The following is a 26,163-nucleotide window of genomic DNA, read 5'->3' on the forward strand; positions in this document are numbered from 1 at the left end:
GAAGGGCCTCCTGCTCTATTGCAGTCTTCAGCACCACTGTCCCATGTGCAGGCTGGCATTGACTGAAGCATGGTTGTGCAGTGTGGTGATTCTCACCGTCAGAGAAATGTGGGGACTCTGCCCAGGCTGTGCTCCCGACAGCACCAGGGAGGAGCTGCAGGTGCTCTGGTGCCTGGTCACCCTCAAGCGCCTAGATTCTAACATGGCAATGACACACCTGAGCACTGGGATTTTGAAGTCCCCTGGATTCAGAGCGCAGTCCCCAAGGCTTGCAGCATCACCATGTGGAATCTAACCCATGCAAAGCATGGGACCCTCTCTAGTCACACTGAGAGTGCCTGGGATAGGACCCTGGAGCTTGGCAGTGGGCCTCGTAGGTGTCCCTCAGAGAATCTGACTGTGCTGTAGAGCAGTGCTTTGAAGAGCAGACTCCGTCTGATTGCTCAGTTGGTCTGGCCATGCTGGCCAGTGGTGCTGGTGGGCTAGGACCGCTCATTCAGAGAGAACACTATTCCTCCAGGGTGTCCCCTTAACACAGGAGTTTTGAAGCTGTGATGTTCATATCCTCTCTAGTACAGCCAGCATTCCTGGTGTTCCTGTGGATAGTCTGCTGCTGCCGCTTGGCCCTAGGAGACAATAAACAGGCTGTCTTCTAAACACAACTGGTGGGGCTTGTTTTCCTTATAGTCAGCAAAGTTCTGCAGTCGGGGATTGTCTTAGCCACTGTTCTATTGCTGTGAAGAAACTCCATGATTCATATGGAAGAAAGCATTCAACTGGGGGCTTGCTTATAGAGGGTTACTCCATGATCATCATGGCAGGGAGCATCCTGACAGGCTGGCACTGGAGCAGTAGCTGAGAGCTACATCCTGACACACTGGCAGAGACTCTGGGCTAGTCATGGGCCTTTGATACCTCAAAGTCCATCCCCAGTGATGTACTTCCTCCAACAAGACCATACCTCCTAATCCTTTTAATCCTTTCAAATAATGTCACTCCCTGGTGACTCAGCACTCAATTACATGAGCCTACATGGGACCCTTTTTTCAAAGGTGGTAACCCACGCATGCTCTTGAGCACTGATCATTGGAGCAGACAAGGTGTGCTTGCCTCACGTAACTTCTGCCTCTCTGTTTTGCAGGCTTTTTAATCAACCTTCCTCAGCATGGTCCTCTCAGCCCCAGATTGGTAGTGAACACACCTACTGGAGCAGAGGAAGGCAGGAGGGCAGTGGTTTGCTGGGTCCCAGGGACCGGGAAGACCTGGAAGTCAGAGGAATGGCTCAGGCCCACAGTCTGCCGATCCACATGAGAGAGAGTCCATGGGAAGTTGCAGGGAGGACAGAGCATGTGATAAAGAATGTTGTTTGGGAAGAAGACCTGAGGATGCCAGCTCCTGCTAGGTGGCAGAACGTGAGCATGGAAAGCTGGAAGCAGCCGAGGAAGCCAGAGAGGCAGGTGTCCGATGGCGAGAGAGAGAAGAGGTTCCAGGATCTGTACCAGTTTGTTCATGGGGAGCACATGCTGACATCTCAGAACAAAAAGAAATCTCAGTCGTTGCCTCGTGTTCTTTCTCCTGAGAGCCTGAGTTTCACGGAAATCCCTGTTCCAATACACGATGGACACTTAATAGGTGTCCCCAAAGTGCCGCCATACCCTCCCAACTGCCGGCCACCTGTGGAACCCACAAGGAACCTTGAGAAGGCTGGTTCCTCAGGCCCTTTTCCCCGGCCTAAGTTTGGGAAGCCCCTTAAGACTTCATGCTATGGCTCTCAGCCCAGGGGAGAAGACGGATCTCAGGACCACCAGCACAGGGAGCCACGTGGCTCCCACCTGACAAGAAGTAAGCATCCCAGGCATGAGTTGGGTACGCTGGACACTGGCTTGGAGCCCCCAGTGTATGTGCCTCCACCTTCATACAGGTCACCCCCCCAGCACATTCCAAACCCCTACCTTGAAGATCCCACGCCCAGGCATGCGAGCAACCAGAGTCAACAGCAGCAGCTGCCTGAGAAGGCTGAGGCCAGCTGTCCACTTCCTTCTGGCTCCCTTGCAGCTAGGAACCTCTACGATGCAATGCCTGGCTCTCCCCCTCAAGGGAGATACCCCTATCCTGTGGCCGCCCACGGGGGTTCTATTCAATACATTCCATTTGATGATCCACGGATCCGGCATATCAAACTGGCTCAACCTCCAGAATCCTATGAAGAGGCAAAGGCTGATGGAAGATTCTATGACTCTGGTCTCATCCCTGCCCAGGAACCAGCTCTTGGGAGAAGACAGTACAGTGATGGCCTGTCAGCACCACAGGGACCAACACCCCCACCAGCGAACGAGCGGGGCTCAGCCTTTGCCCATTCCAGCCCCCGGTGGCTGCGGCGTCAGCTCCCCATGGACATTGAACATGGAGGATTCCCTGTCCAAACAGAGCCTCCTGTCATGAGGGGATTAGCAGCTGATGTGAGAGACAGCAGGGCAGAAAGCCATGCCTCTTCCCCACAGCCACAGAATGAAGGTACCTGCCAAACCTACACGAAACTCAGAAAGTTTGAAGCCGGGGTTCAGGGCAAGAAAAGTTCAAAGAAGAAAAGCAATGCGACCATATTTTGTTTGGTTTCTGTCCCAGTGAAATCCGAGTTACTTCTGCCAGATACAGATACGAACAACAATGACTTAAAGCCAGGGACTGATAAGATGGATGGGCTGTGTCAGAGTACAGGCCTAGAGGAGCAAAGCCTGCTGAGTATGTCTTCCACTGACCTAGAGCTGCAAGCCCTCATGGGAAGCATGGCTTGGAGAAGAACATCCCCAGGGCAAGGTCTTGGGGAGCTAGAAGATGGTCACACCGATGACCTCAGAATCCTCCACCTCACCAAACCCAGGGAGCTCCGGGCTTCCAGCTCATGGCCAGGCCACCAGTACAGAGATCAGCAGACCCAAACCAGTTTCCCTGAAGACTCCAAAAGCTCACAGCTCCTTCCTGCCACAAGTCCAGGAGATCCCAGCTATGCAGCACTGGCCCCAACATGCCCAGAACCCACTGGCTCTGAAGCACACCCACGTGCAGCCTTAACATCTGGTGATCAAGATCAGAAGCCCAGTGCACCTCGCCTGCGAGGGCAAATGTCCCTCAGCCCGTCTCGAAACAGTGCATTCTCGAGGACCTCCTCAGCCATAAACCAGGCATCTAAGCCCAGCGGGGCCTCTGGCCAGCCCCCTAGTGTCAGCCCTGTACCCAAGCCAGAGGTGGTGAAAGGGGAGCCCACAGCAGGCCAGTGCAACAGCACACAACTCTTCGGTCAGTTTCTTTTGAAACCAGTTAGCCGGCGGCCCTGGGATCTCATAAGTCAACTAGAAAGTTTTAACAAGGAGCTTCAGGAAGAGGAAGAAAGCCATGAGGCTAGTGGTGGGGGCAGTAATGAGGACAGTGAGGCAGAGCAGCCACAGGACTGTGCTGACCCCAGAGCCAAGACGTGGGGCCGCCATGAAACCAGCCAGGAAGCTAGAGCAGAGCAGCTGCCTGCAGTGCTGGCACTAGAGGAGCTGGTGCCCCAGGAAGGAAGACTTGCCGAGTTGGAGAATTGGAGTGAGGAACCAAAACCTGGCCACCCATGTGTACATCCCCAGTCTCTCAGCCAGTCACAGGAGGAAGACAGCAGAGCTGTTCCCATCCAGCGGGCAGATGGAAGCCTGACTGCAGAGCAGCAAAGCCAGGAGATTCTGAATGGAATGTGTGAGCGAGACAGCGTAAGTCCTCTGAGCAAGACTCCCAGTGACACAAAAGCAGCCCCTTTGTTCTCTCTAAAAGAACCAAGAGGAAGTCAAGAACTCACCAAAGTCAGCGATGCATTAGAGTCTGTGCAGCTGGGCCAAGAGATTCCTCCAAAGTTGGATAGCGGTGAGGAAAGGGACACAGAGCTCTTACTGCCCCTTGCTGGCAAATATCAAGGCCTCCCCACACCAGACTTGCAGTCTTTGGGACTCACACTGGGACAAAAGCAGAGTGCCTATAAATCGGAGCCTCTGGGTCTAGAGAGTGCCGTGGAAGTCCTCCCAAGTGAGACTCTTCAGGAAAGGGCAGAGAGGATTCTGGGCATCGAGGTGGCCGTGGAGTCCCTTCTGCCAAGTGCCAGGAGAGGAGGGCAGAGCCCACTCCCTGAGCCCGATACAAGTGCCTACAGCCCAGAGTCATCCAGGGAGGACTCACCACCCAGCTTGACACCACCAGGGCCCCCGACAGTGGCCGCTGATGCCTTCTATGGCAGGAGAAAGTGCGGCTGGACTGAGAGTCCCCTCTTTGTAGGAGAAAGGGCCCCCCAGGTTTCTATCTTCTCAGCTGTGGATGGGCTCTCGGCAAGCCAGGCCACCAGTCCTGAGCCTGAGCAAAAGGATGAGGGGTCAAAGCCCCCTTTCAGGTCCACTCTGTCCCATGTCATGGAGAAGACCACAGGTGCAGTGGGCTCTGAAAAGAGGCTCAGAGGTCCTTCCAAAGTGATTGAAAGTTTACAAGAGAAACTGTCATCACCCCCAAAGAGGGCAGACTCAGTTCGCTTGATAAGAATGAGAGAGGTGAACTCCCTGTCTCGGATGAGGAGCCTGAGCTCCAGGAGTGCAGACTCCGTGGAGGAGCCTGACCAACTAAAGGCCGCCAAAAGTCAGGCCTGGCCGTCAGGAGGCCTCATGTCCCCGACCAGTGAAGAGCAGGCCTGGCAAGCAAGGCATCTGCCCTTCGTCTCTCAAGAAGAAAATGGGCACCCTGAGTTGCCCAGGGAGATCTTGGAGCAGGACTTGTGCTGTGCAGGTGAGGAGCTGGGCTGGAGGCCAGGTGTTCGGGGTGAGTTTGGAGTCAGGTGATCACCAGAAGCGTGACTAGTTGGTGGGTGCTCAGCTTAATGCTGCCAGTGGTTTCATAGATGGTGGCACACGCGTGCAGTCCTGGCATTTAGGAGGCTGATGCAGGCAAAACTTGAAGGCCAGCCGCTGTTACGTAGCAAGATATCGTCCCTTAAAAAAATAAAATAAAAAAGTCTGACAAAGTCAGGGCGAGCTTGGTGACTGAGCCCCGTCTCTGAGACCGAGGTAAAGGTCCTAGGAGAAAGCCCAGGCCACAGTGTTGTGGACCTTCACACATTCACACAAGAATAATGAATACATTAAAGAAATAAACTCATTGTCAAAGAATCACCCAGAAGCCTTCTCAATTAAGAATCCAGATCGTGTCGTGTGTTCTGGATGATTATGCCATTGTGGAGTTTGGCCAAGAAAGCAGCTACATACAGTTACCCTTCCAAACAAGGCCTCAGTGTGAGTGTGCTGCAGAGGTGAGACGGTCCACAAAGTTCTCCAGCCGGGCCAGCTCGGGGCTCCTGCTGCACTCAACATTTCTGCTCCCGTGCTCTCCCAGCATTGTAGACATTCATCCAGATGCCCCTGTTGATTGCTCTTTGCTAACTTTTTTTTTTTTCTGAGACAAGGCCTCTCTCTGTGGTATAGGCTGGCCTCAGTCTCATGGAGTTCTACCTTCCTCTTCCTTCTGAGTGCTGGGATTTACAGCATGGGCCACCACACCCAGGCTTTTTTTCTTTTAAGATTTTTTTTGAAAAAATTTTTTTTCATACAATATAGTCTGAATACTTTTCCTCCCCCAGCTCCTCCTAGATCCTTCCCACATCCGGACTCGTTCAGATTCATTTTTATCTTAAGACTGTGGGTGTTTTATTTTGTGTACCACATGTGTGCTGTACCTACAGAGGCCAGAAGAGGGCATCAGAGCCCCAAAATAGAAGAGCAAGACAGTTGTATAGGTATAAAATACACACCAGGTTTTGAAATCTCAATACAGGAAACTCTGTTACATGTTGAAGTGATTAATATTCTGGACATGGCTAGTAGAATATATTTTGGACATATTTGGTGAAATAAGGTATATTATTAAAGATAATTTCACCGTTTCTTTTGAATTTCTCTTCATGTAGTTCCTAGAAATTTTAAAATAACATTACATGGCTCACACTCTTTTTGTTGGACCTAGACTGTGTGTGAGTTAAAGAGCTTAATGTACTGGAGCAGTGCTTCTCAGCTGACCCTTAGATAATGCTCCTCTTGTTGTGGTGACCTCCATCCATAAGACTATTTAATTGCTACTCTATAATGCAATTTTGCTTTTGTGAATCACCATATAAATATCTGATATGCAGGATATCTGATATGTGTTCCCCGCAGACCCACAGGTTGAGACCCACTGATCTAGAGAATTCTTTCCATGGCTCCCTATGTTGGGTCCTTAGCCTCAGCTTTGGGTCTTGGGATGGAGGTTCATTGTGTGGTGTGGGGATGAGGGGACCAGTTCAGTCCTGGTGCCTGTGTGGTCTGAGCTCAGCCTCTCCCTGCTGTCTCCTCTGGAGTGAGGCACTTGGCACTCTCCTCCCTTAGCGACCCTCCACTGTATTCTCAGTGCATGGGAACTGGCTTCCTCCAGCCCCAAATAGAGCACTGAGCCGTACTGGTCTTCTTGTGTGACTTCACAGGTGTCGCTAAGGGCCATGTCAAGAGGTGTTAAGTCATGGGAACACCACTTTAGCAGATAGCCCTGGGGCAGTCTGTCATGTGAGCAGGCCAGGAGGCTCCCCTAGGGCCGCAGTGTTTATACAGTGCTGCTTATGTAAAAGAGGTGGAACAGCCAAGTGTCTGCCCACAGACGATGAGAAAAGAAAATGTCTATACACAAACACACACACAGCGAACCACTACTCAGCCTCAAAAAGGAGGAATCTGTATTTACAACCTCGGGGACAGTGTGCTGAGCTAAGAGAGCACAACCCTGTGTGGGGCTACTTAGGTGTGGATGCTTTTTCCAAAGTTACACCTGTAGTGACAGAGAGTGGAATGGCGGCCTCCAGGAGCTGGGGGTTGGGGAAGAGAGGAGGTAGGGGGGACTATAAAGTTGCAGCTGTAAGAGGAACAAGTGTCTGGAGGTTAGCAGGTCTGGGTGGGTGTAGTTGACAGTGGGCACACACACTTGAACTCTGCCAAGAGACCGGCAGCTGGTGGGTATGCTAATTAGCTTGGTTACCATACTCAGTACCCAATATCTGGTCACTCATAAAATGCATCTTAAAGACAGTAGTATCTTACCCACGTGCTCAACACCTCAGTGAGGACAGAAAACAGTAACAGCAAGGCTTATCACAGCCTAGAAGATGATTTTTAAGAATCAGGCTGGCATAATTTTATAGGAAAGCAATGAAATGCATCTGGAAAGTGATGCCCTATGATGGGCCTCCAGCCCACCTCCCGCAGCCTAAGGGTTCAGCACCTTCTTTCCCACCTGACCGACACACACCTGGACACAGGCAGTGTGATGGTGAAAGCTAGGAGCGTGCTGAGAGCACTGTGCTGATGCGACAGACCAGAGGGACACTCCTGGCACTAGGGGAGCCTCCTGGCCTGTACAGACACCCGATTTCCTTTCCCAGTAGTAAGATTGCTGGATTTTATAATAGTTCTATTTTTTTGTTTATATTTTTTGCGGGATCTATATGTTTTAATGTCTATCTTGGGCTCTTACAGATTTGCCAAGTACTTTCTCTTAAAGGTTTAGGAGTGTTTCCGGGAACTCGGAGAGCAGGAGGCACGGTTGCCCCAGCCTCCAGACCTGCAAGCTGACCAGCGCACATTTCCCGGACAGTGGCAGACTGGGGTTATCGCCCCTTTGTGTGGTGTTCTATTTTGGACAGTCAGCCCATCTGGGTTCAGTTCGAGCAACCAGTCCTGCCTGTTGGCTGGTGGCAGCAGGTGACAGGAGACCACTTCTTGCTGGCCACGTATTTGACATTTCAGGCAGGAATTTGTCTATAGAGACGCTTTCAATTGACAGAGGAGAGCAGAGTCCTAAGTTCAGATCTCTACAAAAAAGCAAGTTGTCGCAGTGTGCCTAAAATGTCAGTGTCAAGGCAGCCAGGGCTCTGGATTTCTGGAGATCATTGGCCAGCCAGATGAGACCAAACCAGGTTTAGTGAGAAACCTCAAGAAATAAGGAGGCCATGCAGGGGGAAAAATAAGAACAATGTGAAAGCAGTTTAGGAAGATATCTGGCCTCAACACACATTTGCCCTCACCCCACGCATGAAGATACGCACTCACACACACACACACATGCTCATGCACAGGCTCACACATGCATACACACACAGAAAAAAAAAAAGAATTAGCATTAGACCATTAGCATTAGCATTAGACCATTGCAACTGGTTAAGGGCAGTGAGTTTATTATTTTTTATATTGTACTGTGAACACCAGGAAGGGCTGTCCGTATACTGAATAACTTAGCTTTGCCCGTCTGATCGTGCACATTTCTTGAAAACAACATTTCAGCCATGTTTTCTTACCCCCTGGTGAAATATGTTTGCTAAAGTGTCTGAAATCAATTTTCTCGCATGCAAGTTTTGTTCTCTAATTTACCTATAGCCTGAAGATTAAACATAAAACATGGTCAGTGAATGTCCTCCTGATGTTCCGTCCTTCTTGTTTGCAGAGTCGTATGACCCCAGCCGAGTGGAGAGGGTGTGATGGATGCCGGTGAAGCCCACCACCTCGGCTACCAGAGTGTTCTCTGGCGGACCCACCTGTCTTGAGGCTGCAAAGCGCTGGGTTTTCTGTGCCCTGACTCCTCCTTTGCTGTCACCCCCTCCCGACTGTTACGGAGATAAGGAAGTGGTCTGCTGATGCCATCTGTCTTCTGAGCATGGATGTGTAACTTCTGTATTTAGACAAGAGTTTTCACATCAATTCCCCTTCCTGGGGGATTAGGCCAAGCTGGTAAATAACTTGGTGTTGATCTGGTTTTATGTGAAAAATCAAATATGGAAGATGCAATGGGTGATTTTGATTGGACTTGATGCCACCCATTCCCCACCGTTCTTCCCAGCCCATGCTAGGTGTTTGCACACTTAGACTATAAGGGGGATTGTGAGTGAGTATGTGTGGATGACCCATTTTTATTACCCAATCTTTGGCAGCTCCGGGTGACATGTGACTACCTGCTAGACTCACAGTGGCTTCTTCCTGTTCTTGAAGAGCCACCACCTCGCTGTAATGAACCCAAGAGGTAGCTCACTTGGCATTGAAGCAAACATGCTGCGCTCTGCTTTGCACTCATTCCCCAGGTCCCACTTTCTGTGCGAATGTTTAGATATTCTTTATATGAAAAATAATTGCTGGTTTAAAACTAGACCATGTTAACAAAATAACTATATTTCTTTTTATAAAATTGCTATTTTTCTATGATGTATAAACAGTTCTTAGGTGGCAGATTTTTAAGGAAGTGCTATTTTATTTAAGTCTATCCCTGTGTGTGTGAGGGACCCAACAGGGCCCACATCGGCTCTAGAGCCTCTGAACCTGCAGCAGCGCTTCTTTTGAAAGATTGATCACATGTTCATTGACTCTCATGAAGATGTTCCCGCAGATGGAGCTGTGTGGTTACATTCGAAGGCACCCCTCTCACAATCCGCCAGCAAGTTCATGGTCATCTTGCAGCCAGGTCAGCTAGAATTGCCGAAAGCCCATAGTTTCGTCTTCGTGTTTCTGTGGGGAATCTGCCCCAAGAAGAAACTTTTCTCCTGCCCACTACCTTGCTCTTTTAAGGAAAGCTATATTTTTCTCTAGAATGACCCTGGTGGATTTTCTTGCATATTCTAAGAAGTGCTTGGAAACAGTGCGTAGGGCTATGTGTGCATCTCGCACGACGGAAGTATAAGCGGCCCATGGCCGCACTGCTGCCTTTGCCTGCGGAGCCCATGCAGTTTGCAGTATTTCACCCTTATGTCTCAGGAGGTATCCTTGTTAGCTAACATTTTCCAAAGTGTTTGTCCCCTTCCTTCCTTCCTCGCCCTCTCCCTCCCTTTCCTTTCTTCTCCCTTCACCTTCCTACAAATTTTTTTGACACATTTAGTTAATCTGTTTTCAGACATGCCAGATTCCTCCAGTGTGAGGCCGTGGCTGCTCCGTCCTCTGGCCCTAAGCTCACAGAAAGGAATTTGACTGTCTCTTATCTATGCCACATTATTTTACTTCCTGAGAACCTCACACACTCTGACCGGACCTCACAGAACAGAGTCCAAGTAGTCGCAGCACCTTCCCAGATGCACACGGCTTCCGTCCCCTGTTGCCCATGGCCGTCCTTGTCCGGAGCATGGCTCTCATGGGAAAGGGCGTGGGCTGCAGGTCTCTGGGGCAGTGGACGAAGGCAGAGCTACCGACCTGTCTGCGGGGCTGTGCTTCCCTCTGTGAAAACAGTGAAAGCGGCCATGTGCCTGTGCACCCCCGTGAGGACCCCAGTGTAGGCCCTGTGCACACTGGCGCTGTACTGACTTCGTGTCAGATGACACAATGCCATCTAAAGACTTTAAGAGAAAGAGAAGGATCCTGAAGGAAAGCTGTTGTGCCTTATGTATCTCAGGCTGAAACGGGATGTGCTTCCATTTTGTCTTGCTTGAAATCAAATCATACTTCTCTGCAGCCAGTCAGTAAAAATAATGAATATTTATACTTTAACCTTAAAAGTTTCCTGGAGTCAAGCCCATAAGCAAATCTTTTGGAAGTAAGTGGTAACATTAGACCTAGCAACTTGAAATTTTGACCTTTAACTTTTCATATTCCTAAAGTAACATGTATCTGACCAAAAATGGCTTTGCTGAGGTCTTGAGGTCAATGCTAACCATCATTCCTATGTAAATTTCATATGAACCCATGACTATTGATGGAAAAAGTTTCCCATATTCTGTATTTGTAATTATTTTTCTCATTACACGTGTTGGTGTTCAATAATTTGGAGCTTTCTAATTTTGACCATTTGAACTAAAAATTATGGGAAGATTTGTGCCTGTATTGTTTCTGGAATTTGCAGAAGTGAGGAGAAATGTTTGTCTTGGCCTCTTTGAAGGAAATTTCTTGAAGGATTGAAGATGAGGTGTCTGTTACCATATTCAGCTGTGTTTCTGTAAACCCTGGAACCGTCTGCTGGCGCCCCTGGCTCCTGGAAGGAACCCTCAGATTTATTTCCCTAGTTATAAACACTATTTCCTTTATTAATAAAGACCCTAAATGTGCATCACCCCTCTTGTATTGTGACTCCCTTACTTGGGACAGCGGATTAAGCTCTCACTAAGTGGAAACCCACAGGACTGATAGGCGCAAAGGCATCGCCGCCCTGTGTCTCCAGAGCGTCTGCCCGCATTGAATTTACTGTTCCTTCGAAATGATTAGATGCTATGCTGTTGTCAGCCCTGCTCCTCCAAGGTGACAAGGACAGCAGAAGTCTTGTTGAGGAGCACAGACTGTCGGGGAGCACCAGCTGCCGGCCCAGCTATTCTGGGGCAGCTGAAGTCAGGGTGCGGGTGGCAGTAGTGTCAAAGCTGTAGCAGCCGGGGCTTCATTTCCTTCCATTTGTTTTTGACTGCACATTCAGTACACCTGTGTGTGGGAGGAGAGCTGCAGCTCAGGACAGGATCTAAGAGACACATTCCAAATGGCCTTTGAAAAGTCTGAATGGTGGGAGGTCCTTATGCCAGATGGGTTGGTTCACTCTGTGACCCTCAGTTGGAAGGAGAGAGAAATGATCAAATACAACCTTACAAAGACTGGTCCCCAGCCTGTATGTTTTGTTAAAGAGAAGAATGGTGGGCTCAAGACCATAATTCAGAGTTCGGCCCCTTGAAAAGGTTCCCGTGGTCTGACCGCCTGCTTCCTAGAACAGTCCAGGCTTTGACAGCATCGTGGGAGGCAGCCTAGACGCCTGCCTGCTGGTGGCCTTGGCTTGGAGAGCCTCTGTCTCAACTGGAATCATTAATGTAACAGGGGCCAGAGAGGGGCGTGTGTGGCTGCAGACAGCCTAGTCTACAGCGTTGTCTCCCAAGATGGCGCGCCCTCCTGCTGCTGCAGCACTTCTCATGTTTACCTGCCAGAACCCACACCCCCCCATCAGTGCCCAGCTGTGTGACACTTGAGCAAGAGGGAGACCAAGGCGAGTTCAAGGTGAGAAGCAGCACTCGGCAATGAGGACCATAGAGTCAGAGTCAGGGAGGTCTGTGATTTCCATCCAGATTGTAAACATTAGGGAAGTCCTTATCATCTGGGTCAGCTGCCACTCCAGCCCCAACTGAGACCTATCCGGCACACTGAGCATGCCCCAAATCATAAAATTTAGTAAGGATAAGGCTCTGGATCCCAGAGGAACCTCGTGTCTGCTCATTCTTTTGTTTAGCTGCATTAGCACTTAAGGCTTCCAGAGCCTGCCCTGTGCTCACCTCCGGATGGGACAGTCAAGGACACTCTTGAGTAATGGGAGGTGAAGACAGGAATAGTCTCTTGGAGCAAGGCAGAGCACAGCAGAGTAGCAGGTGGAATGGCAGGATGGAGGCCTCCACGGACCATGCTTCTCTACACAGTAGCTGCCTTCCCTGTCCTGGGCTAGATAACCTGCTCCTAGCCTGGGCTCCAGATAACTGCTCCGCAAGCCCTCCTGTGTTGACCACCTAACTGTGGCACAGACAGGAGCTGCCTGGGTGCCACATGTGGGCACTGCAGAGACAGGGGGCATACCCCTTCACTGTCCACCAGAGCCCAGTGGGGCCGAAGGTCCTGAATGTGGCTTCCCTCAAAAACTCTTGGACTCAGTGACTCCATTCCAAAGGCTAGGTACAAATTTCTAGTCACTCATGGACCACTTGTCAGTTGTTAGCTTTCTGTCTACCTCTCCTGCATGTGACACAGAAGCATTCCTGGTGTGGAGAGCATAGCCAAGCTTGGGAGTTACGAAGGTCTGTTAGGGCAGCTGGCAGGCTTTAGATCTGGGCCCTCATTTCCCCCCCTCGGGGATTCTGCCTATCTATAAAGATGGTTCTGAAAGCAGATACAGCTCCATGTCCTGTCATGCTCTTGGCTTGTGGTTGCTGCTAGTTAGACCAATAAACCAAGCCGCTGTTCCTCAGTTTAAAAAAAAAAAATGGGGGCCAGCAAGATGGCTCCGTGGGTTAGGGTGCAGTGAGCCTGCTGACCTAACTCCACTTTCTGTGACCAGCATGGTGGAAGGAAAGAACTGACTCATGCAAATTGTCCTCTGACTTTCACAAATGTGGAACACACCACACACACACACCACACATACATCACACACACACACACACACACACACCATAGACACACACACCACCGACACACAAAATGTAATAATAACTGTAAAGAGAAAGAAATCCTTCCAGCTAGAATTTCTGTCTCTCCCATTGGCTCTTGCAGGCTGCTTTCCTCTCTGTGTTGACGTGTGTGTGTGTGTGTGTGTGTGTGTGTGTGCGCATGTCTAGCTCGAGCTTGAGTGTTCTAGCCCTTGGAGGCCATACAAAATTTCAGTTCACATTAAGATGTCCATTTCAAAGTAAGGACTTTCCCTGCTTGGTTGATAATTTAATTCACAGATAAGGTACAAATGAAAAGTCCCTTCACCAAACAACCCTGTAAAATGAATAGGGACTGGCAGTCCCGCCGTAAGCCTGGCTCTGAGAGGACAGTTTTCAGGCCCTTGAACTTGACCACCCACCCTGGAAAGGGAGAAGGGGACTGAACTTGCTATGGTTCTTTCCAGCCCTGAGATAGATGGATGACTAGTTTTTGGCAAGTCTGGAATTCATAGGGATCCTTGGCCTGCCTGAGAGAATAAGATGGTGGGAAGCGTGGCTGTGTGGGAGGGCCGGAGCCTTGCTTTTGCTCCTTCAGCCAGGGTGGTCTTTTTCCCACTTCCTTCCCTCACTGTGACCGCAGCCCCTCAGGGCCGGTGATGCTGATCCTGACCACGTGTTTCTCTTCACTTGGGCAGGCTGTGGTGGTGTTTACAAGCCTGGCTGCATCCCACAGCACAATAGTCAGCGGCCTCTCCCAGAGTGTGGATGTGAGGTCCTCATGTGCTCCTTGGTGTGGTGTTCCCCGGACCTGTTAGTCAGGCTCCTTTGACCCCATGGGTGGCCTCCTTTCTGGGTGTTCAGCCAGTAGTCTGTAGGCTGTACGTGTTGGCAGGACCCTGGGGACAGTGTTGGTCCACGGGTCCTATGGCCCCTGGTTTGGTTTCAGAGAGACAGCCCAGGCACCCCATTTGCTGTTTCTTTTCTTCACTCTGTGTCCTGTGCTTCCTACAGCCTTGGCCAGTGTGGGAATATTCACCCCTACTGGAATATTCAAGCTTAAGGTAGTAGGTCCAGTTTCTGCCGAGACCCTGTGCCTTTACGGAGTACTTGCTGGGTCAAATACGCAATCTGAAGACACGGGGGAGACAAGGAAACAAACACCACCAATTCCACATCATGTGCCATGAATATCACGTGTGTTGACTAGTGTAATGGGACACAGAGTGGACTCAGAGAGGGTGGTAACTGCTAGTTATCAGAGAGCTGCACAGAGCTGGCAGCCAAGGAATCATCCAAGCCTGTTTGTACAATCAAGTCCATGCTGGCCATCTTAGCTTCCTGCATCGTAAGATAAGAGGAGGTTCCTACAATAGAGTATGTTTTTGATGACCAGCGGCATCTATCCATGCCAGGACTGTACTCAACAGTGTCTTAAACAGTATGGGAGCTTATTTTTCTCACCCTTTTAAGGAACCTAGTAGACAGGCTAGGCCAGGCAGGTTGGTTCAATGGCTATTCTGTTTCAGAATTGTCATACAGTAGCTTCATCCTAAAAGAACCTCATAGGCCAAGAAGGCAGTTAGAGTGCCAGCCACCACTAATACTTTCTAGATAGCTGTTGAGAATTCTCCCAAGTGAATTAACTCTTTTTAAATGGTTTTCCAGGAAGTGCCACACTTCTAAACCCGTATTCCATTTCTAAGAATTTACATGGTCAAACTAGCTTCAAGGAAGTCCAGAGATTATAGTCTGTTTAGCTGGGCACCGCCGTGGATAGTCAGTGTTCTGTAACTAATGAAGACAGAGGCCATTGGCATTGCCTGGCACCCAGCGGGTTTGTCATACTTTCCCTGGGGCAGATTGACATGGATCTGCCAGTAGGGCAGAGGAGCCTGTGTGTCAGGTGCTGGGGAAAGTCGGTGAGACAGTTCCCTCCCACCCAGACACACCGTAGATCCATCTCATCAACAGCTGAGCGTGCTCAGAGACAGTGGTGTTTCACTGGAGCCAAGGAAGAGCTATGGGTAAGAGCACCAGTCCTGAGCACCTGCCTCTGCAGGCTGCAGGGACTGTGGGACACAAACCCAGGCCGCTGGACACATGTGGGCTGGGTGGTGACCAGCAGCAAGCCAGCAGAGCACGGAAACCCCTCAACCCCGGAGGCCCTCCCCTCCAATGCCGCTCCACATCAGCAGGAGGTTGCAGGGTCCCTGCTCCTGCAGCAGTGGCTCGTGACCTTCTTCAGGGTGGAGTGACGCCGTCTAATCCTGTCACAGGGAAAACCTCGAGTTGGTTTGCATGACTTCACCGAAACCACTTAAGTCTATATAAATCCTTGATAGCAGGGTTTTGAGGAGGTGAGAGGCTCAAAACAGAAACCCCTCACTATTTAGGACCATGCTGACCTTGAACTTGTGATCTTCCTGCCTCAGCCCGCTCAGCTGGGATTGCGTGTGTGCGGCACCAAGCCTGCCCCCATTATTTGCGTATCTTCCCTTTCTTGTTTTTCTCTCCACTTCTCTAACTACTCCTCTTCTGCCCCCGAGTCTGTTTGTTTGTTTTGTTTTTGGAGGGAGGGTCTCACTGTGTAGCCTTGGCTGGCATAGAACTTACTAGTTAGACCAGGTTAGTCCCAAACTCACAAAGATCTGCTCACCTCTGCCTCCAGTCTTGGGATTAAAGGCATACACTACCACACCTGGCCTCCTAACGTTTTGTTTTTATGCATTTGAAAAAAGGCTGTTATAGTCATTCTTTTTGTTGAGTCAGGCTTATTTCTGTGAAATCCCATACAGCTTGCTTTAAACAACAGGGCTTATTCTTCATGGCTGAATAATATTCCATTGTGTATATGTAACTCATTTCATGCATTCTTCTACTAATGGCCCCTAGGCTGACTCCATGACCTGGTTATTGTGAATAGTGAACAAGGCCAAACTTTGTCAAGTGATAAGCAAGACAAAAAATGATGGTGTGTGAATTCTAAAGGCGGGTCATGACAAAAAAAAAAAAAAGGGTTGCTTTCATCTTGAATACTTCAAAACTAGCTGAGGGAAGCCAACTGCTGTGTCACAAAAACTCAAAAGCAGTCCTGTGGATGTCCCAGCTCACAATTGGGCAGGGGTCTTCAGCCCTGGACAGATCTTCAGATAACATCTTGAACATGGTTTTATTCAGACCTCCAAGCACCAGGCCCCCAGAGGCGATGCGGGTGTTAGAAGTTGACGGCGCCTTTAAAGGAGGAACGGTCTACACAACAGCAAGAGAGACCAGAGGAATTCGCTCTCGTAATCTGCTGTGTGAGGTCACTAGTTTTGTGGAAGTAGAAACTGTATTTGTGATGTTGGGCCTTGAATCTGAGAAAGTTAGAAAACAAAAGGAAAACTTATCAGCGCTGTTGGGGAAGGTACAGAAGTAAGGCCACAGCCTGCTGCATGCCCTCTCCTCCCTCTCCCCTTCACTTCCCACCTCCTTCCCTAGGCCCCTGGGCCCTATGCTAAGCAAGTTCTCCACCACTGAGCACCCTAAGTTGCCCTGAAGAACATGCATGTTGGTGGCTGAATCATTTTGCCCGGATGTCCACCCTTTCTGTCTTAAACTCGGGAAGAAGAGCGAGAAAGCTGGTGAGAAGCTGTCTGGGAGAGGCCTTTTATGTACAAGCTTAGCTGCACGAACATGGCGGCACAGTCCACAGCAAAGTTTTAAAGTGGCTTTTCTGCAGAGGTGTTTTCCCCTGAGCATCTCTTTACAGCCGTGCTGCACCCATATCTTGTCTGGCTCAGCTCCCTCCCACGCATGAGAGGTTTCATTCCCTTTGCGGTGGCCATCGTGATGGAGTCTGCATGCTGCCAGTGGACACCTCTGTGGCTTCATTTACTTTCTAATCAAGCAACAGAGCCATTGCTTGCTTCAAGGGTCCTACATCACACACCGAAGGAGTCGCTTGAAGAAATAGAATGTATACGGTCAGGTGAGTCTCATCAGTACACCTTGACCACCCTGCACCTGGACTGAGTTTCTCCTGTTACCATCGACTTGTGAGAGAGGGCTGCTATCTGATGGCTTGCTTCTGAATCGCGCACACACACGCGCATACACAGGCATGAATGCACACAGGACACAAACACAGACACACACACACACAGGCGCACACACACATGCCCGTGATTTGAGACAGTCTTGTTATGTAGCCGAGGCTGCCCTTGGGCTCAGGGAGGTATGCCTCAGGCTCTTGAGTGCAGCACTCCCGTGAATGCTCTGTACCCAGCGTTAAAAAGGATTCGGTTTCTAACAAGATGGACACCAGAACATGCATTTGAGTTTGTGGAATCCAAGTTGCAAATGCAGCCTCGTGCCTCTGATATACATAGACGAGCATATGCAGACACTGGCATTCGAGTGCTTGCTCCTTGGTGGGTGGCACTGTTTGGGGAAGCTTAGGAGGTGTGGCCTCGCTGGAGGAGGTTTGTCCTGGGTGGGGGGTGGGGGAGCTTAAAGACTTAGACCGTTTCGAGTTTGCTCTTTGGGCTTATTGATCCTATTGATTGTCACGTGTGTTGTGTTTACAGCCACACCTGCTGTCCGTGTCCCTGCCGGGATGGTGATGGACCCTCACCGTTCTGGGTTACTAACACAGATAGCCACTGGGATACCTGGTGCCTTTGGTTAAGGTTTCCATGACAAAAAACCAACTTGGGGAGGAGAGGGTTTATTTGGCTCACAGTCCACTGGGAGAAGTCAGGGCAGGGACCTAAAGCAGGAACCTGGAAGTGTAAACTGAAGCAGAAACCATGACCACTGGCTTCCTGCTCTCTGCCTGTTCATCTAGCTTATACACCCCAGAACCCCCTCCGGGGGGCCCCCCCCCCCCCGGGGGGGGGGGGGGGGGGGGGGCCTCCCACACCAGTCATTAATCAACACGTCCCACAGGTCTGTCCGCAGGCCAATCCGGTGGAGGCAACTTCCACTGAAGCTCCCTCTTCTCTAACGGCTCCAGCTTGTGACAAGTTGACAATAAGTAAACAGGACGCGTGGCTTCAGAGGCGACAGACACAGGGAACTGGTGCACAAAACCACCTCCAGAGAAAACACTTGCTCTGTAGAGCAGAGCTGCTGAAGGTGAACAGCAGTCCTGTAGGGCCCCGGGAAGCCAGGTTATGTCATGAAGGAGGGGCTGCTGGGAAGCAGAGAGTTCTTCAGAGCTGGACAGTGCTGGGCCCCCAACTGGGGAAGAGGAGGACCACCACTGAGCACTCAGCACAGAGGACCTGTCCTGCTGCATCTAAACGCTAGAGGGCAGCGTATGCTTGTGCCAGGGAGGGTCTGGGGCCAGAGGCACGGAGAGCCCTGCTAGCTGAGGTCCTGGGCCACCACAGTCTGGCACGGAAGAAAGGCTTTTAGGGATCTGTTCTCAGACTCCTGCCTGCTTTGGGAGGTTTGTTCCCTGCTGTAAGCGTATCTGTGCCTTGCAGTAAATGGGCTCTTGGGATGTCTGCGGTTGCCAGTGTATAGGAGGTCCTTAGCACAGTGTCCAGGCAAAACCCCAGTCAGTGTGCTAAACAGGACGTGAGACTTGTTGTAGTTGGGGTGAGTGCCCCAAAGCCCCATGTGGTGAAGGCCTGGTCCCCAGCTGGTGTGATTGGGATGTGCCGTTAGACCCTTACAAGGTGTGAGCTTCAGGAGGCTGAAAAGGCTGGCAGTGAGGTCTAGCCTTCTAGGGCACTGCACCCGACTCCATCACCAACCAAGCCATGTCAGTCTCCAGCCTCGCCCCGGTCAGTCCCGGGCTTCTGTCTTAGGCATGCAGGGCACAGTGGGCGACAGAGGCTGGGGTGCTGTGCTAAGGACAGGCAGGAGAACAAAGTGATGAGGGCCGCCTAAGCACATTTGCAAGTGTCATGGGCACAGTGGACAATGAGGGGACAGGTGGACTGGGGTCAGAGTGTCATGGCTGTCCCATGTCACTGCCTGCTATGTTTGCTGCTAAAAGAGACCCAGTAAAGATTCTGGGCTCAGATCTCTCTCTCTCTCTCTCTCTCTCTCTCTCTCTCTCTCCCTCCCTCTGTCTCTTTGTCTGTGTGTGTGTGAGAGAGTACAATACAGTTACACATTTGAAAAGGAAAAAGAAAGAGGCTTGCCTGGATTTGATGTTTGTATGGCGATATTAACCTATCCGAGTGGGGTTCATTTTGTGAAGTCTTGATTTGTTTTTACTTTCCCAAAATAAGTAAATTTTAGAACCCTCCTGTTTGCACTTGCCTCAGGGCATGTACAGATGCCAGACAGATGACAGACACCTTTGGGGCCCGTCCTCACCTGCCACCTAATCTGTGGCAGGTCCCATTTACTGCTGCGTAACCAGCTGGCTGACCCTCAGGCTTCTGGTGGGTCCTGGGGGTCCGCACAGCAAGGGCAGCAGCAAGCACATCACCCACGCAGCCATCTCTCCAGCCCCTGCGCGGATAATGTTTCAACAGTTCCTCGAGATGAGCTAACAAACCGTGAAGTCCTGGGTTCGGAACTCCGCAACAGCCAAGGTGTTGGCGGCCGTCCCCTGTCCTCTGGGACTAGTAAGGTGGGCGGCCCAGCTGGAGACGCCTACACTGTTCTCAGCGCTTCGGGCTAAGGTCCGTCGTTAAATCACGTTCACCTTCCCGTTCTCTCTGTGGAGCGGCATTGCTAGAGGGGTCAGAGGCCGGCGTGGCTCTCCTTCACAGCACACCTCTCTAACGGGCCGTTCGGCTCGGGAGGCGTGCCACGTGACGAGAAGGGGCGGAGCCTGCTCCTCATCACAGCCGGGGACAGTGGCAGAGCTGCCCCTGACCACACAGAACTCTGAATCAATTCTTTTTTCCACTCGCTTGGAGAACTTTAGTCTTGAGTCTTAACCTTTTTTTTTTTTTTGTTCCATGTTTTATTTATTTTGGGTGTATACAAGTGTGAGCCACGGTGAGGATGTACGACAACTTGTAGGAGCCAGTTCTCTTCTTCCACCGTTTGGATCCCAAGGGTCAAGTTCAGGTTGTCAGGCTAAGCCATCCTACTGGCATTTTGAGTCTATGGCCCAGGCTGGCTTAGAGCTTTCGATAATCCTGCCTCGGCCCCCAGAGCCTGCCGGCCTGCACCACTCTACCCAGACAGAAACGTAATCCTGGGAGACAACAGAACTATTTCTGCTTTCTTCATCACTAGAAGCCAACAGACCCAGTGCCTCGCACTCGGTAGGCCCTGGCTGTCACTAGGGACGCAGCTCAAATTTCCCAGCCTGTCCCCCGCGGGTGTTAAGATGGGCTTTAAAGGGTTTGCAATGCTGCCCCCTGCTGGCTAGTTCTTGAAATGCTGCGTGAGGTCCTTCCGGAGCGCGGGGTGTGGCTTTAGTGTGTGAAGGCTCTGCAGGCATGTATACTGTGTGTTGTAGAAGATTGCCTGTTACAGGGATTACACCGAACACCCGGCCGCCGTGTGTGTTACACACCTTGCCTGTGTATACTGCATGTCTGTGCTGAGGTGTGTGTGTGTGTGTGTGTGTGTGTGCACGCGCGCGTCTACTATCACTTTTGCTAGCTGCTAATCCCGGAGGTAGCCTTCCTCACCCTTCTCCACTCCTATAGCTGCTAAGGATCCGCCTCTGTATCTACAGGCGATGTGGGAGGAAGCCTCACAACCACAAATCAGGGTTCTCATGAGTGAGTCTGCTTTCCTTGCAGTGACAGCCCCCACGTGTGTGAGCCTCGGGAGGCCTAGAGAGGGAAAGCTGGCTCTAGTTTGTTCTCGTGTCCTGTGCGCATGAAGAACGGCGTCTTTTCAGCCTGGGGGCTAGCATTTCTTGGGGAAGGGGGTGGTGAGTGAGTGGGAGCCTCTGGCTGAGAGAACCGGATTCTCCAAGGTGGAGGTGGCCCTTTTCCCGTGCTGCTCAGAAAAGGATGAGACATGGAGGAGTCCTGAACACATCGCCCACAGGGCCCAAGGTATAGTATCAGTGTTCTTCCATTAGTAATGCCTGTGCTGGGGCTGGAGAGATGGCTCAGAGGTTAAGAGCACTAGCTGTTCTCCCAAAAGTCCTGAGTTCAATTCCCAGCAATCATATGATGGCTAATAACTATCTATAGTGAGATCTGGTGCCCTCTGCTGCCTTGCAGACACACATGCAGGCAGAATACTATATAAATAAGAAATAAATCTTTAAATTAAAAAAAAAAAAAGAAAAGAAAAGAAATGCCTGAGCCAAATGGTCTTCAGACTGGAGCGGAGGCAGGTTTAACACACAGGCGGGATCAGGCATGCACAGTCTCCATTTTCATTTTCGTACGAGTAACGAGTAGCATGGACTCACATTTCTCTCAACACCACACGGACTCCCAGGATCCTCTGTAGAGAATCTAGTGCCAAGCTCACAGGTAGCCAGCCTAGAGGTGTCCACATGGCAAATGGCCTTGCTCAAATCTTCTCCGTCCCGAGCCTTTCCTTATCTACCTGGGAGGAGGAGGGGAACAGCATAGCATCCTGGTTGCCAAGGGCCCTCAGCCCCTGCTGTTCATTTGGCTGTCGGCATCCATGTCCATGCCAATTGAGTTTCTGCTCCTGGGTGGATGAGGACAAATCCCTCCTCCACCGGATGGAGCCGGGGGGTCTCCACAGAGGGCACAGCTGCTGCACGGAAGCGCTCCTCGGCAGCAGCTGGCTTTCTGGTACTACAATGAACACCTGCGATGATCAGCTTCAAAAGAGAGCAGGTGACTTGGGGCTCCTGAGGTGAAGCAAACTGTTCACCCCACAGCTAGGGAGCCAAAGACAGAAAGAGGAAATGGCTGGGGTCCCGCAATCTCCAATGACACACCCTTGACCTCTTGCAGGCCCCACTTCTGTAGGTCCCATAACCCTCCAGGAGCTGACTGCCAATCACAGGGCTTTAGGAAACGCTTAAGCTCCAACCCAGAGAACCTTTTTTCCCATGGCAAACTCTACCACGTGGGAAATCCTGTGTGTCAATTGCATGTGGTAGCCAGAGACTCTACAGATAGAGGGTCCAGGTGCTCTGGTTGTGCCAGGCTTCTTGGTTCTGTTTTGTGTTGTAGTAAATAAAAAAAAAAATGAGTGTTGGGCTATATAATGTTTATTATTAGCCCTAAGATTATCATGGTGGTATTATTTAACCCGCCATCACAAATAATAAGACATAGACACCGTTAGATTTTATCATTGCCTTATTTACCTTGGGCCAGGGAGGCATTTCACTTACACTGTCTCAATAACCTCACCATCCACCCCCCAGCCCCCATCCGATGTCATCCTCCTTAACCATCCTCATCTGAACTATCTTCCATCCATAATCTTATAAATACTTGCTTTTGTTTTTCATCTGGAGTTTTCCACAACATTATTGGAGTCCTTCCTCCAGGCCCATGTGATTTCTTCTTCACACTAACCCATCATGGCATCCTCCTTTCTCCTCTCTTCCCATCCACCTCATTTCCGTGACTCTCTCTCTCTGCCTTCCTAGAGCTGGGATTAAAGTGTGTGCTACCACCACCAGGTCAGACTCCTTGCTTTTAATCTACCTTTTTTCCCAAACCCACGGTTGGAACGAGGGTCCTATGACCAACACAGTTCCCACTACTTGTGGCACTTCTAGAAGCAAGGATGGAGCTCTGACTGCTGTGTGAAGATGGTTAGAAGATTAAGATCTATCTTACTGAAGTTAGGTTCAGGCTCCAGAGACCTGACTGTGGTCGGATGAAGACCTACTTCACCCCCGGGAAACAGAAGCCTTCAGACAGGCTATATAACTCCCAGATGTTTAGATTCAATTCTCTTCCCCCATCTCCACTCTGACCTGTCCTCTGTCCCTGCCCAGCTGATTTTTCCTCCTAACACCAAGCTCTCAGAATAATGACTTGTGAGACTCAAGATAAGCATTTGCAAATACCTGGGCCACATAGCCAGGCTCTTCTCTGACTTGCTCATAACTTTAAATAATCCATTTATTCTACTCTGCATTCTGCCACATGGCGGGTTACCTGAGCTCAGGTACCATGCATCCATCTTCCTCACATCTTGGCAGCTGCATCCTGAATGCCTGGCTCTATCCCAGAATCCCTCTGCCTGCCAGATGCCCCACCTATTTCCTGCCTCAGCCATAGACCGCAGATCTTTTTAATTGACAGGTGTTACATCCATACAATACACAGGAGATTCCTGTCACATCACCTCTTCCCAGACTCGAGTCTCAGGCTCTTGCTCTGGACCAAAACCCAGAGCAAAGAGGGGCTCTTTTGTTTTTTCTTTTTAATTGAGGTTTTTCTTTTTTTTTTTTTTTTTTTGACAATTTTATACGTGTGTACAGTGCATTCTAGTTATTCTCGCTTCATGTCTCCCTTTTGTACTCATCACACACACACACACACACACACACACACACACACACACACACACACCCTTCTCCCTTGCAGTCATTTTCCCAGACTCATGACCTTTGTCTTGATTTAACTGGGGCCATCTGTGAGGCCACTGACTTGAGAATATCCACTGGAGCCTGGTGAGATCTCCACCGGAAGCAGTGACTTCCCTTTCCCTGGCTGTATCTCTAGGAAATAGTTTGTGTGTTCTGAAGGATACTGGAACACAGCATCCCATAAGACGTCAGTTTTGCATATTGATTTTTGGTAGCTGATAGGATCTGAGAAACCATCTAGTCAGACAACCCTACCCCCCCACACACACATACACAGAGCTGTAAAGCATCCAGGTAAATCAAGAATCTAGGATCATATTTAGCTGCACAGTGAGTTCAAAGCCAGCTTGTATAACCTGAGACCCTGTCATAAATAAATAAATAAATAAATAGATAGATAGATAAACAAACAAATAAATAAGTAAATAGAGGGTATGCGTTTCCTAGGAGAAACATGCCCTTGTTAGGCCAGGCAGAGGACATTCTGAGCTGGGACATTGTTGCTGAGAGGCCTCTACAGGAAGGAGCCTTCTAAAGTAGCTCTCACCATCTGTCAGTGGCTCCTGTCACTCTCCCCACTTTCCCAACTCACCCAGGTCCTTTCTTCCTTCTTTGCCACAGTCCCAGGATTTATTGTTCCTTGTTAAAACACTATATAAGCTCCCAATTCTCACTACATCTTTGATTTTTTTTCCACTTCATTTTCTGAAACCCCCATGCCCATATACAAAGATAAATAGCAAAATAGTTCGGAGTTGCCTTCTGCTGATAATCCATCTCTTGCAAGTTCAGCTTGCAAGTCTCAGTCACAGAACTGAGGAGGCAGCTTCTTCCCTGCTGTTACCTTGGGCCTGTGCAATGTCTAACATTGGGGCATTTCTTTAAGGAGCCCACCTCAGCTTTCTTCTGGCACGCCACATTCCACGTATGTCCATGTCCCCAGGGCAAGGCCTCCTTCAGCCTTCTTGGCAAGAGTACACATAAGCGTTTGTGCACCCCTTCGGGAGATGGGTGAAGTCAGTGTGAGAGAAGAGTAGACGTTCGTGAGTCACGTGCTTGAAATTCCTCCAGGTGGGAGATGGCCCTAATTATTTCACCCTGACAGCCCAGATGGTGTGCTCAAGACACCCAAGGGGCCTGCATTTATGTAATCATTTGCTAATAAAACATAACCTAGATATGTAATGGAAAATGCACAAGAATGTGTTTAGGGGGATTCCTTTAGTGAGGGGGTTCACATCTGTAGGTTCTTATCCCCAGGGCTGCTGGCTTGATGCTGCTGTTATGTTAATCGCCCTCTCCCTGCCTTTGTAGCTAGGATGTACAAACCCTTCCACCAAATATACAACCCCGGCCCACAGGCCCAGCCAGCCTCATTTCTCCCACAGGGGGACCGTTGCTCTTTTACATGTGTGTACTTGGGCTTTTCTGCTCTGCTTTCTGCTTAGTGAGCAGAGCCTGAATATCTCCACACCTGCAACTTATTCTCTCTGCAACTCCAGCCAAAGGGCGAAGAGGCTGGTGTTGGGGGGAGAAGCGAAGTTACGTATAGCATGGAAGTCTGGAGGACCTCTTAGTGTTTCTATTTCCTGTGAGATGAGGCGATGGAGACCAGCACCTCAAAACCCATCAGTAATGATGCTGTTGTCTGACTACTAGGCTCACCTTCGTACAGCACTGGTGTGCCGGCTGCTTCCTCCCTTGCTTCTCCTAGCTACTGTGACCCTGTCTCTCACTTGCTTCCCTTGATCTGGTACTTTGTTAGAGCGATAGACAGTGGTCCTACAGATGGGTTTATCATGAAGTGGGCATTGAACTGTGGCTTATAGAAGGTACAGCTTGGTCATTTTCCTTGATGGAGGGCATTCCTGAAAAATGGAGCACCCTAGAAAGTCATAGCTGGTAGCCAATCTCCTTCACAGATGGCTTGCTTTGTGCCAGTGATAATTAAGTGCTGTTACTTGACAACCTGCTGCTAATCTACTGAATTATTCATCAGGCCCTGGACTAGCTCTTTTCATCCCCAGAACTCCAAGAGAGGCAGAACTGTGATATATAACTTTTATTGTTGGGGGTAGGGCGAAGAAAGTAAATAAACCAAAGTGATAAAGAGATTTGCTCAAGACCACAGTTGTGAAGTTAGAACACATTTCAGAATCCCCTGGGAGGCTGAGAAAGCCAGATTGCCATATCTCACAGCTGGAGCCCCCAGTGAGCGTGGGGAGGGCTTTGAACTTGCATTTCTCAGTTCTCAGATGATGATGATTCTCACCGGGGCTCCAAGACTTCAGAACTGTATGGCAGGAGAGTGTAGCTATGTTTCTTCCGCTTCCAGTACTGCGTGCGAGCCGATGGACACAAAGATAGAAACTTGGCCCACCACTGTTCATCAGAACAGTGCTGTTCCCCTATGGCTGGGCAACATTCCATAATACATTGGTGGAGGGGCATATATTTCTCTCCTTCCCCTCAAAGCCCCAACGGGCAGCTGGTTCTCAGGAAAGCTAGAATTATCCAAGGTGAATAGTTTGTGGGGTGTACT

General features: G+C 50.0%; 1 protein-coding gene across 1 annotated transcript in view; it reads left to right on the plus strand.

The window, feature by feature from the left end:
- The window catches only part of Jcad (junctional cadherin 5 associated), a 40,015-nt gene extending 28,903 nt beyond the window's left edge, over window positions 1–11,112 (plus strand). Inside the window, exons 3-4 of the mRNA XM_055629394.1 lie at window positions 1,142–4,800; window positions 8,533–11,112. Of these exons, the coding sequence (XP_055485369.1) occupies window positions 1,142–4,800; window positions 8,533–8,567 (3,694 nt within the window). The 3' untranslated portion in view covers window positions 8,568–11,112. The remainder of the gene's footprint in view (window positions 1–1,141; window positions 4,801–8,532) is intronic.
- The last annotated feature ends 15,051 nt before the right edge of the window (window positions 11,113–26,163 follow it).

Source organism: Psammomys obesus, unplaced genomic scaffold, assembly GCF_907164565.1.
Source record: "Psammomys obesus unplaced genomic scaffold, mPsaObe1.curated_primary_1811, whole genome shotgun sequence".
Classification (NCBI taxonomy): domain Eukaryota; kingdom Metazoa; phylum Chordata; class Mammalia; order Rodentia; family Muridae; genus Psammomys; species Psammomys obesus.